This window comes from Danio rerio, chromosome 21, assembly GCF_052040795.2.
Source record: "Danio rerio strain M-AB ecotype USA chromosome 21, GRCz13ab, whole genome shotgun sequence".
Lineage (NCBI taxonomy): Eukaryota > Metazoa > Chordata > Actinopteri > Cypriniformes > Danionidae > Danio > Danio rerio.
This window is the reverse complement of record NC_141041.1, coordinates 37,142,820-37,155,734: the sequence shown is the minus strand read 5'-3', so window position 1 is coordinate 37,155,734 and position 12,915 is coordinate 37,142,820. Positions and strand designations below refer to the sequence as shown.

At 37.2% G+C, this 12,915-nt stretch overlaps 1 protein-coding gene across 1 annotated transcript in view; it reads right to left on the bottom strand.

The window, feature by feature from the left end:
- Nucleotides 1-1,341: 1,341 nt before the first annotated feature.
- The window catches only part of ndst1b (N-deacetylase/N-sulfotransferase (heparan glucosaminyl) 1b), a gene marked incomplete at its 5' end in the record, with an annotated part of 109,792 nt that continues 98,218 nt past the window's right edge, over nucleotides 1,342-12,915 (bottom strand). The window contains 4 exon segments of the mRNA NM_001324455.2: nucleotides 1,342-3,989; nucleotides 9,554-9,656; nucleotides 11,045-11,154; nucleotides 11,241-11,411. Of these exon segments, the coding sequence (NP_001311384.1) occupies nucleotides 3,870-3,989; nucleotides 9,554-9,656; nucleotides 11,045-11,154; nucleotides 11,241-11,411 (504 nt within the window). The 3' untranslated portion in view covers nucleotides 1,342-3,869.

The window sequence follows — 12,915 nt, the reverse complement described above, 5'->3', positions numbered from 1 at the left end:
CTTTCTTGAACACCTGGCTTTTACAAATAGGATAGCCGTGGCGCTTTTACCCCAATACTTTACTGGTATTTAAAACCTTAGAGTTTTTCTGTTTTACTTTTTAAGTAGCAAACAAACAAATCAATGAAAAGTTTCAAATGGATTCTATATAGCCCTTATAAAACGCCACCATCAGAGTCCTATCAATAATAAACTTTGTTAATTTTTGCAGAAAATAAAGTCTTTGTTGGCCTGTCCTACATAGTCTAATTTTATTTATTATTAATAATATTACCTATACACTGAAAAAAAATATTCAAAGATGATTCCTTGGATTTACTCAATTTCTTTACGTTAAGAGGTTGTAAACAATTTATTTGGGCTGAATTTAAACAAACAAATTAAGTTGAACATTACTAAACTTAATTTGTTTGTTTAAATTCAACACAAACAAATTGTTTGCAACAGTTCTGCATGCAACACTTTTTTCAGTGTAGGTACTTAGGACTTTCACCAATTCATTCTGGTGGTTATCAACCATAGTAATAAAAAAAAATTAAAAAAATGAATGAATTTATTTAAAATCAGTTCCAGCTTGTTCTTGGGCCATTTTCTCTTCTGTCTTCAACAAGTGAAATGCAAGGAATCACATTCAGCTCAGATGATTGACTTGGCCATTGCATAACATTTCACTTCTTTTCCTGTCTTCCTGTTTTTGAGGCTCGCACATCTTGTGGTGAACCCTGTGTATTCACACTGGTGAAGTCTTCTCTTGATTGTTGACTCTGACACACATACACCTACCTCCTGAAGAGTGTTCTTGATCTGGCCAACTGTTGTGAAGGGTGTTTTCTTTTACCAGGGAAAAAATTATTTGGTCTTTTGGTGTTGCTGAGTTCACTGGTGCGTTTTTTCTTGTTAACAATGTTCCAAACAGTTGTTTTGGCCATGCCTAATGTTTTTGATATCTCTCTGATGGGTTTGTTTAGTTTTTACAGCCTAATGATGGCTGGCTTGACTGATAGTGACAGCTCTTTGGATCTCATCTTTAGAGTTGACAGTAACAGATTCCAAATGCAAATAGCCACTTGTAATGAACTCTGGACCTTTTATCTGCTCGTAGTAATTGGGATAATGAGGGAATAACACACACCTGGCCATGGAACAGCTGAGAAGCCAATTGTCTTATTTTGGTCCTTTAACAAGTGGAAGGCACATATGAAAACTGTTGTAATTCCTACAGTTTTCACCTGATTTGAATGTAAATACCTTCAAATTAAAGCTGACAGTCTGCAGTTAAAGCACATATTAGCTGGAAACTAAAACAACACCACATTCACACAGAAAGAAAAAAGACGGAGCTAAAAAGACAGTGGTTTCTTTATTTGCAAATTAATCACAAAAATATTGGCTACCAACAATAAAAAATATTAACAACGGTAGGTTTGATTGTACAGTCCAGATGATTATTTCCTTACAGTTATTTTACTCTATCTATGGATACCCTACATTATGATACAGAAAGCACAATATTGGCAGTGTGAAAGTCATGGGCACCATCTGCACGTCTGTGTGTGTGTGTGTGTGTGTGTGTGTGTGTGTGTGGTAAACCGTATAGAAAAAAACGAAACCATAACTAATCCATTCATATTTAATAATTTTTCTGATCCATTCACGCAAAACAACAAACAGGCTTTGTACACTGAGAAGATTTCATTGAACGTAATTTGTGCTAGGTGCAAAACTCCCCAGTTTACCAGGAAACATGATATTGCATTATTAGAAGTCAGTTGTTGTGTTGGGAGCAGAAATACTAGACGATGAAGCGGAGAATAAGATCGTTATGTGTGATGATGATGATGAATTTAAGAGCAGCATGTAAGGTGCATGTTTCTGTACCGCAGACGGTGGTAAACGATGTACATGTCAACAAAAAAAAACAAAAAAAACAAAACCTGTAATACAAAAAAATGCTCAGAAGAACTGAACAGTTTCCGGTGGTCTGAAGAACTGAACAGCCTCCAGTGGTGAAGACAAACTATATGCGTCATACGCTATTCCGCTCCTTGGTCAACAACACAAACATTGTGCTTGTCAAGCGTCATACTTTGAGGTCAACGAAGAAAGAAAACAATGTTTTTTTACAAATAAGATCTGTTTTTATCCAAAATAAACACTCTTAGATACTGTTTCCTTTTGTAATATTGCCAAAACCCCTTCCCCTAAGTGTCCATCAGAAAGCAGGGAACGTCAGGGGCAATCAATCATCAAACATATAGCTTCACTTGTACTTTTTGGTGCCTTTTTGTGTCGTCCTTATGAAATGCACTCGAATAGAGACTGATATAGATATTTATGTTGAGTCAAGTCAGTCTAGTTCATTGGAGGAAAAGTGCACAAAAGAGATCGATGGGAAAACAGAAGAGAGCTAAATTAAATCCAATTAATTTTATGTTACATAAAATTAGATTCAGGTTTGTTTTATGACTTCTCATTTCAGCAGCGAGAGAAATGAAATCCATTAGCGCAGTGGTTTAATTCAGCCCCAGAGACCGACTGGGCTTTCCCCGAAGCTTTACGCAGATGGTCCTGCCTGCCACTGAAAAGGCATAGTGTCTATTTTATATATATATATACGTAGCATCCTTGCTTACATTCATGGGTGTAATTCCTAGGGTTCAGTAGCAGTCGACAGTTCCTACAGAATACACAAGTCATAGAAAATGGCCTTTTAAAACGTTCTCCTGGCAGAAGCAATACATTCCTGGACACATTCTGATGACAACCCTGAATGAAGAGTGATTAAATGTTGTGATATGCTAAAAAAAACGGTAAAACATTCATTAAAAAAGATGATAAAATATTATTGGCGGGCAGCTTTTATGAATCACTATTAAACCGGCAATAGCCTTATTTAACGCTCCAGTGAGGTTTGTGATATAATGCCAAAATAACACACGGCTTTAGATCTCCACATTCATCATTCCAATTAAGATTTCAAAGATGAGCGCCTCGTGGCTTGTCAAAAAACATCAATTTGTATCCTCTTGTGAATTGATCTGTAATTGGCTTGATCGGGTTGCATTAAGCTCCAACAACTTACCCAGCTTTTTTTTTTTTTAACAGTTTCATATTTACAGTCACATTGATTATGGATGTAGCTTATCTGTGTTTTAGTACCACAATTCATCACGCATTATTAAGCCGTCCTGTGGATTCGCAACTAATAGCCATAAATACATCGTAATGAAATTTCACCTTTAAACGTCACATTTGTAACCTGGAGGGTGCAGCTGTAATGAATAGGCTCAATATCCTACCAAATAAAAACAGTTTAAAAGTAGAAGAATGAAACTACAAGGCGGACAGCCTTGTGTTGTGCAACACAACACATGAAATAAGTGTTAAAATAAGATTGAACCAAGTAAACAGAGTCTGACTTTAAGGTATCGCTCTGGCACTTATTCATCCGTTACAGCCTTGTGTAGATCCGTCATGAGAGATATGTGCCCTCCTCTCCTATATTGCATGTCCATTAGCTCTGACATCACGTCTCCCTGGTACTTCAACACACCAGAGGCAAGGAGCATGTCTTCTAGAAGCCTCCTGTTGTGATCTCATGTACTAGCTGAGGTTCTGTGGCAGGTGTGCCCCAGGGCGATGTCCTGGGCCCATCACTGTTCTCCGAAATGGAACAAAGCCACTAGCGCTCCACTGTGCGTCCTCTCCGTCTTTTCCTCTAGAAGCTCAGTTCTCCAAACTGAAGGTCCACAAAGCTGACCAGTTGACTGGCTGGTGTTTGACAGGGGTGGACAAGAGGGCGAGTCCCCTCAAAATAGACGGAGGGGTGTCTATTGTCTGACCAATGTGTCCCCACCCCTGTCCTCAGGTTACCTGCTGTGGAGTAGCTCCTCTCTTAGCCAGCTGGGCAACGGCTGACCCATTTTGTACAGCAGCTTGGAGAGTTCAATGTTGTGCTCATGGTAATACTCTCTCAGAAAGGTTCGGGACTGTGGACAAAACAAATATTAGTGTCAGTTTCTCAGCCAGCATTTCACATACATGCCATGCTAAAGCAGGAGTGTCTAGTACAGCTTCTGGATAGCCAACACAGGACACAGATTAAAGCTCCATCAAGGTTTATTGCAAGTATCAATACAAAAGTGCTTAAATATGGTAAAAGCAGAACCTAGAAGGACAATGAGCCACCAGAAACAGGTCTACACACCCCTGTGCTAAAGCTCTGTGTCAGCTGATATGTCAATATTGGACAATTTCTGATCTGTATTGGATATGTCATTCATTCATTTATTTTCTTGTCGGCTTAGTCCCTTTATTAATCCGAGGTCGCCACAGCAGAATGAACCGATGAGGAGAATGAACCCATTCACACACACACACTCATACACTACGGACAATTTAGCCTACCCAATTCACCTGTACCGCATGTTTTTGGACTGTGGGGGAAACCGAAGCACCCGGAGAAAACCCACGCAAACACAGGGAGAACATGCAAACTCCACACAGAAACGCCAACTGAGCCGAAGTTCGAATCAGTGAACCATCGACCCTCTTGCTGTGAGGTGACAGCACTACCTACTGCGCCACTGCCTCACCCTGGATGTCATTTAAAATGCAAGTTTTACATTCAAGACCCTTAAAATACCACAAACAAATGAATATATTGATAGTGATCAAAGTCTTTATACTTACTCAAAACAAATATAAAACTATTTTCAGTTTTTTATAGAAGTCATATGACTTTTTTTCAGTAATATGAAAAGTAATATAATAAGGAAAGCTAAAACAAATCTAAAGACATTACAAACCACATAAACCCCTGTTTGTATTGATTGGTTATAATACTCTGAGTGCATTTTTAAATAATTGTCTTTTTACTTTTGTTTTTTGCCAAAATAAAGATTCTCGGTTGCATTTTAAACAAGACATATTGCCTTCTGAAGAGCACTTTGGAGTAAAAAAAATATATATATATCAAGGCTGCCATATTGAAATTTCTTTCCAAACCAAAGTTATCAAAACTGGTCACTCCGAAGGGCCCTTTGAAATTAAGGAGCTTGAAACATTTAACTGATGAACCATTTGGGAAATTATCCTTTGAGCAGGGACGCTTTTTGGTGTCACACACTGCACTCCATTCGGAAGGGCTCATCCCTACGATCTACTACCTTCAGAGAGATCCTCCAAAGGGATAAGGGCATAGGGATGAACCCTTCAGATTGATTCAGATCATTTACTAACCCTCATGCTGTTCTAAATTCACAAGAAGTTCATTAATCTCCACATACAAACAAAGATATTTGTAATTAAACCTGATTTTGATTTCTCCATTCAAAGTCAATTATATAAAAATATAAGCCAAAATTAAACCAGTTCATAAAACTCAGCAATTATGTTTTCATCTCTTTAGGAATGTTTTGATGCATCAGAACTTTGCATGACAACACTTTTAATGCAGGGAATTTCATAGAAATTAATTTGTTTTCTAAAGATAGAATTATATCAGAATGACATGAAGGTGAGTCTGATGAATGTTCTTCTATTTTGGGGTGAACAAAAACTTCATTTCTCATTTATCCAGACATCATCATCATCATCATCATCATCATCAATATACCGTTAAAATGGCTTATATATCTCATGTTAAAAGAGAAATATTGTTGACTGGATATTAAAGCAAACGCCTCCAGCCTGGAGAAGGTCATGAACTTCAGCCTCTGCTGTGAGTGTGTGTTAAATGACAGCGTACAGCTCTTTCTCTCAGGAGTGCTGCTACTGCGACTGCGTCTGCAAAGCCTGTTCTTTCACCCCTCATTAACTTTGATGTGTCTGCCAAGAAGCCTCAAGGTAACATCAAGGTCCTCGCGGCATGCGACTGAGCCGCTCTTTATCATAGTCTGTTAAAAGATACTGACTGAAGCTGCACCCTTCTAGAAAATACACCAGTCTGAATGACCCTGAAGAAACTTCAAAGCAATTCAGGAGCTGCGAACAGTCTTGCAGAATGTTAACGCTACATTTTATTAATAAATAAATAAATAATTTACTGCGATTTGTTATGACATCATACTATATATGCTCTTACTTGGAAAATGTAAAAATGTTTATATAAATACTTATTTTATTCAATAAAGTTGATCATATTAGTCTGATAAAGACAGAAAAAGAAAAATGTTTAAATCAGGGGCTTTTTAACTCTTCTGAAGTTAGAATATTGGTATTGTGTGTCCAAAAATGTTAATATACACAACATTTCTTTTAAGCTTACAAAAGTTCAGCTGTTCGCAAAGACATGACTATAAATCATAAATTTGGAGGAATATATAGACAGAGTTCAGACTGCATGATTTTAGCCCTGATTTTGACTCGCCGTTTTGATAAATCGCTGACAAAAGGCTAAATTCACAGGCAAATCTGTGTTCGTTCACAAGAGTAACAACCATAGTGTGAACTAGGGCTGTGCGATTTGGGGAAATTATATAATAGCAATTTTTTTGACAGATATTGCAAATCGATTTAGGATTTAATTTTGTGGTCAAGCTTCAGCTCAATAATCTGCAAGCCGTGGCAACCATTCTGTCACAGCTCTTAAAAATGACCTGTTTTTGTTTGTTGTCTGTGACTTTAAAACCAAAACATTCCCATATTACCAATGCTGTTTTTCTTTGATATCCATTCATATTAATGATTCTGAAGCAGCAGACTCCATTATCACACTTGTCAGTTGTTTTTTAACATTTTTTTATTGTGGGTGTTCTGCATAGTTCAGTTGCGCAATTCTGATTGGCCAGAATGAAAGTGTGCTCACTCAATTGGCTAGTAAGATGATCACACACAGACGGCAGTCCTGCATTTAAGCCTGGTTTATACTTCTGCATCAAGTGATCGGCGTGACCCACGGCGCATGCAACACGTGTAGTTGTGCATTTATACTTCTGTGCGCTGTTTCAGTTGTTCTGCAATAACACTTCCGAAACGCTAGCTGGCCGTAGGTGTTTATGTTCCTCTGTATCGAGTTTTTTTGCTGGTGTTTTGTTTTTACTGAATGTTTCCTTAATGTACAAGTGGTTCAAACTCGCTCATTTTGAGGCAGGAACCGGCGGAAGTGCAACAACTTTAACCATGAGGTAAACACAAAATAAAACTTTCCATCCGGAGCTTCTTCAATGGACTCCACACTTTTAAACAATCGCTCCATCGGGCTCACGCAGCTCTCAGTTCCGCCCAGACTTGTCAGCTCTAGCAAGCCGACCAATGATAGAGCTTCCGCTATGCGTGGTTGCGACGTGTAGTTACATTTTTTGAGAGGTGCATGTCAGTGAAGACGACGGCCACGGCGTAGGGCTATGCATCAACGCATAGGCTGCGCCATAGCATACGCGTGCGCTTGATGCAGAAGTATAAATCGGCCAGATTGGCTGGGCTGGGAAAAATTAAATAATACATTATTTGGCATGCTAGATATCTGGAACTGTTGGTGATTCAAATCTTGCTGTGTGAAACGTGTTCTGATTGAAAATAGTATCGACTACACCCAATGAGAGCGCAGCATCCACTAGTATGTGTATCTGCAGGTCAACGAGAGGTTGGGGGAGAAGTTAAAAGGGCTGTTTTTAGTCTATTTGAACCCAACAAATAAAGGAAAAACGAGTTTAAATTTGACAGGAGCACCCTTGTCTGTTTGACGTGTCATCTGAATACCACAACTAGGTCAAAAAGAAAAAAGTAGAGAAATTGCTAAATCTCTAATAAGTCAGGTGAGCAAAATAAGTTCTTTTTCTACCTCACTAAAGGCTTCTTTCTCATTATGTAATTAATAACAAAAGACATACTATGGGAACTTGCATTATTTCTGTGTCAATTCTTGCGTTTGTTTGGTTATGAGGCGTAGTTTGTGGACCAAGATGAAGTTGTCGGCGATTCTCCTATTGTAAAGTCATGTGTGAAACCCCCTCACCGATCTATCTGTATGTAAATATAGCAGCGATAGAATGCTGCCCCAGACAGTCATGCAGTGCAAAAACATCTGTGATGCCACTACTTTGAAAATCATGCAGTCTGAACTCGGCATAAAAGACAAAATCATTAGCCATCCATTTCACAAATGCATATTACCATAGACATTTTTCTCTTCCTATTAACTAGATATTTCAGAAGATAGCAATATTTAGTATTAATAATAAAAGTGCTAAATATTAATAACAATAATGATAAAATAGTCTTTTTATTCCATCAAAATTGAAAGAAGAGAATAATAGTATATAATAGAATAATAGTATATAATAAAGTATATAATAGTTGTCAAATATATAAATATAATTAACAGAAATATTTTTTCAACACATTACTGAACACAGTATTTTAGTAACTCATTTCTAATAACTGATTTTGTTTATCTTTGCCATGATGAGAGTACATAATATTTTACTAGATATCTTTCTACTTGTATTCAGCTTAAAGTACATTTTAAAGGCTTAATTAGGCAAATCATTGTTAAACCATGGTTTGTAGACAATTGATAACAATATTGCTTAAGGGGGCTAATAATAATGAAGTTAAATGTTTTTATTTTAAACTGCTTTTACCATAACAGAAAAAAAGACTTTTTTTACTACATTTTTATAAATACAGTGCTCAACATGCAAGTACACACCTCACAAATCTCTAATTTAAATTAATATTTTTTTTTAGGAAGCTATACTGTATTATATTTGTGCATATACGTAAGATTAGTCAGTACTGAAACAAAATCTGGAGCTTATCTAACAAAATAACTCACGATTACAGTCCAAAAACTAGTACACCTAAATAAATATGTTAGAGAAAAATATTAAATATAAATTTAAAAAGAGGAAAAATCAAGCGAAGCAAAAAAAATGTAAAAAAAAATTTGTTGAAATTTTGTAGGTTGTAAATTATTTTTGCAATATTTTGCTTGAATTTAATTGTATTATCTTTCAATTTCTATATATGCTTGGTGACTAAAATATTATTTTAATAAATATATCTGTTTAATAAATCTGTTTTGCTTAAATGCACCAAAATACATTGCCTATATTCACTTTTACTTAACATGTTCAATTCAGCAAGCAGTCAAATTTTACTAGACTTACTTTATCAGTCTCATAAATAATCTGTGTTACTTACGTAAATGAAAGTAACCCGAACATGTACAGTATTTTAAATGTCCAGTAAGTGGGGGTCAAAACCACAAGTGGTTGTATGCGACAACCACTTTGAATCACACATTTGATAGTGATTCAAAAATATGTTTTGTTGAGCAGTATTTTGTTATATTTTTTAAGTTAGTTGCAAGCTGGAGGGGGGAGGAGGGCGGGCTGCTAACAGCCCGCGGGCAGGCAGTTGAAGACCCCAGTTTAAACACTCCTTTCTATTTCTAAAACTCAGATTTGATAATCAACCTTAAGTACTAGATGGTAACATGCCTAAAAAAGTTGCCTGTCTGAACAAGCTGCCTTTTCCCATTTGCCTGAAACTCAAAAAGACAGATTTGAACTGAAACAAACAATTTGAAACAAAATCCTAATCTTACATCAACATCCATGTCTGGGTATCTCCTCCCTTTACTCTTCCCCAAGCATTTGGTCTTGCCTCCATCCAGCAGCTGACACCAGAAGCCCTTCTTCGGATCGAACCTGTACCAGGAAAAGCAATGAAGAGACAAAAGTGAGAAACGGGGCAGCAAAAACAGGAACATGTTTCACCATCAGCCCAATCAAAAGGGAACATTCCAGACAGATGGTGCACGGCGGGCCACTTGGGAGACTGCGCAGGACAAACCATCTTCAGTGTCCGGTGGGAGATGTGGCTGACAGATGTTGCTGCTTATGAGATTATGTGGTACAGCAGGAGAGGACAGAGAGAAACAGAGACACACAGAACGGGTGGATTGAAGAAAGAGAGGCATGTACATGAGGTGGCGGAGAAAGCAGGAAATTAACAACTGCTCTTGTGATCCTGGTAGAGTAATGGGATCTATCAGGACAAAGAGAATAGTGGGAATCCATATGATAGGATGTGGTGGGAAACCATATATATGAGGCCCTCATATACTGCAAGTTCTTCATTTTTTGCTTAAAAGTTAAATGAAGTTTAAAATACTCAAGGAGCAGTTTAATGTTGGTGGACTTTCCCATAATGCCCACAATGATAAAAGTAGAGTTTAGATGAATATATAAATATGGAAATGCTCTCTCTAGTGTTGTTGTTTTTACTCAAGGATGTCAGATTTTGATGAAGTGAACAGAAGATTTTAAAGGAATGCTACACTTTTTATTTTTTTTTATTTTTTGCAAATTGTTTGCATTGTTTGACCATTTTTTAATCCATTCAGTTGATCTTCAGGTCTAGTGGGAGCACTTTTAGCTTAGTATAATAGTTAATCATTAAATAGGAAAGTTATTGAAACTCTTCATAGAATTTTTCGAGTGAGACGCTAATGGTCTAATCAATTTCAATGATCTATACTGAGCTAAGCTAAAAGTGTTCCAGCCTGACCTGGAGACTGGCTAAATGGATTACAAAATGGTAAAACTCAAGTGTTCAATAGTAAAATAAATTAAACAATTTCCAAAAAAAGTGGATTGTTTTTTTAACTGGAGAATTCCAAGTGACTTTAATGGTTCAACTGTATCTTTGTTCGCCTTGGTCTTCACTTCTGCGACAGGTCATGGTATGCGTTTACTACAGGCAGTACAACATATTACTATTAGTCAGTGGTGCAATAGTCATATTGTCTGAAGTTCATTCTAATCTGATGCAGAAGACTTAGGTGATGTACAGAGACGTTTTGAGAGGCACGGGCTCGAAAAAAGGGCTCTTTTCTATTTTTTACACAAAAAGCTATCAGATTTTATCTAAAATACTAATTTGCGTTGTGAAGAACAAAAATCTCAGGGGATTGGAATGACATGACAATGAGTAATTAAGAGCAAATTTGACATTTTTAAGTGAACTAACACTTTAATAACTCCATTGTCAATCATAAACAAGAATTAAAAATATTGGGGAACAAGTGTCTTACGCAAGTATCTTGTGGTAGTTGAGTGTATTTATTAGGCCTAAAAACTTCTGGATTTTGTCCATTACTGAAGCTGGTTCTGTCCTCAGCATCTGACCATCTAGGACCAATATCTAAAAGAAAGAAAACAGTACATGTAAAATCATCAAAACCCACTTAAATACACAATGCATAGACACACATGCACTAAGCAGAATACCTGACTCGGGTGATAGTGTGTGAGCCACCGCTGTAGGTGTGTGGCATAAAGCCCGGGCACCAGACACCGGCTCTGCAGGACCCTCAGTTTAATGGGTGCGTCCCGGCCTGCAGTGATGACATCATGGAATGTATATTTCTGAGCCACAGGATCATCGTGAGCTCTCTGGTGCTGGAAAACAGCAAAATCAGCAATAAATAAAGACATTCAAAATGTAATTCAAGTAATAAGAAAAAGTAAGTACGCCCTATTTTTTGAAAATAGTATTTATTCTATTTCAACGCTGGATTTTAAAATTAAAAGTATAACTTTAAAGGGGTGGTCCAGAATGTAATTTTAAGGCTTGGTTGTGTTTATAAGATGCAAAGCAATGTGTCCTCATGTTTCACTTGAAGGAAATCACGTAATTTTTTCATATATCTCACTTTGATTATACACAGCTACTCAGCTAACATAAAAACGACTGTCATATTTCCTAGTTCCTCTAAAAGACCCGCCCTTTAGTGACTCTGATTGGTCATAGTCATAATGTGCTGCAATTGGCGGATCGGCTCCACGTCACGCCCGTAAAAGCATGCGCTTTTCTGCTGTGTAAACAAGCAGTCAACCTCCCGCCCGCTCTCTAAAAAAAAAGACTGTGCTGGTGGAGTGTGTGTGTGTTTACAGCAGTTTGACTGATAAATATGAATTTGTAGCTAAATCATTTGCCCGCAAAGCAGCATTTCGCATTGTTTACATCATTGCTACAGTATACCGTTAACGCTAGATACTGTACATGTCATGATCAATTTTAGCAAATAAAAACACTTACTTGTAGCTTACAACTTCTGCTTTGAGAAGATTTTAGCCGAATCCAGCACTGAACTGGGAGAGATTCTGGAGCTGTTTTGTCAAATCATGCTTGCTGTGTATTTTATAATTCTCTGGAACATAATTAATATTGAACTAAAGGCACTTCTGTCTTTGTGTCGTGTCCTTTGGAAGCCCAAATACAGAAACAGACGAAGCTCTGTGGAAACAGCCGTGTTTAGACGCATTTTTAGCTTCATCTCTGCTATAACGTTACAGCGCCTCTGGCCACGGCCCTTACCTGTATGCGCAGTGTGGGATGCGCTGTAATGAACTTTTGTGATCTAACAGGGGGCGGAAGTATTTTTTGTAGCCCCCAAATTCATTTATTGTAGGCTTTGCTAAGATAACTCTGTAAAAACCAAGGTCTCCCTTTGCATTGAACTTAGAACTTTTTACATTCAGAGATGTTGTTTATGTTCACACAGCTACATTACACATCAACTAAAGTTTAAAATATGAGATTGTAGTGGACCACCCCTTTAAGGAATAATTCACCCTTCACTTGTTTCACCAAACCTATTTGACGTTTTTCTGTCAAACACAAGAAATATATATTTTTTTAAAGTTTCGAAAAACCTGTAACCGGTTACCAGTTACCAGCTTTCTTTAAAAAATCTTTTTGACCCAATGAATTTATGGCTGCTCAAATTTTCTGAAGACTCTCAACCGAAATGTACAGCTACCTATTCAGTATGACATGATCATTTCTAAAAAAGTTATCCTATGTTTCTGGAAGAAAAATGTCAGGTCTCTTTTTTTCTGACTGGCTTCTCGGACTCATCTCCCCTTTACATTTGGAAAGAATAAGATATACCTCTTCTGG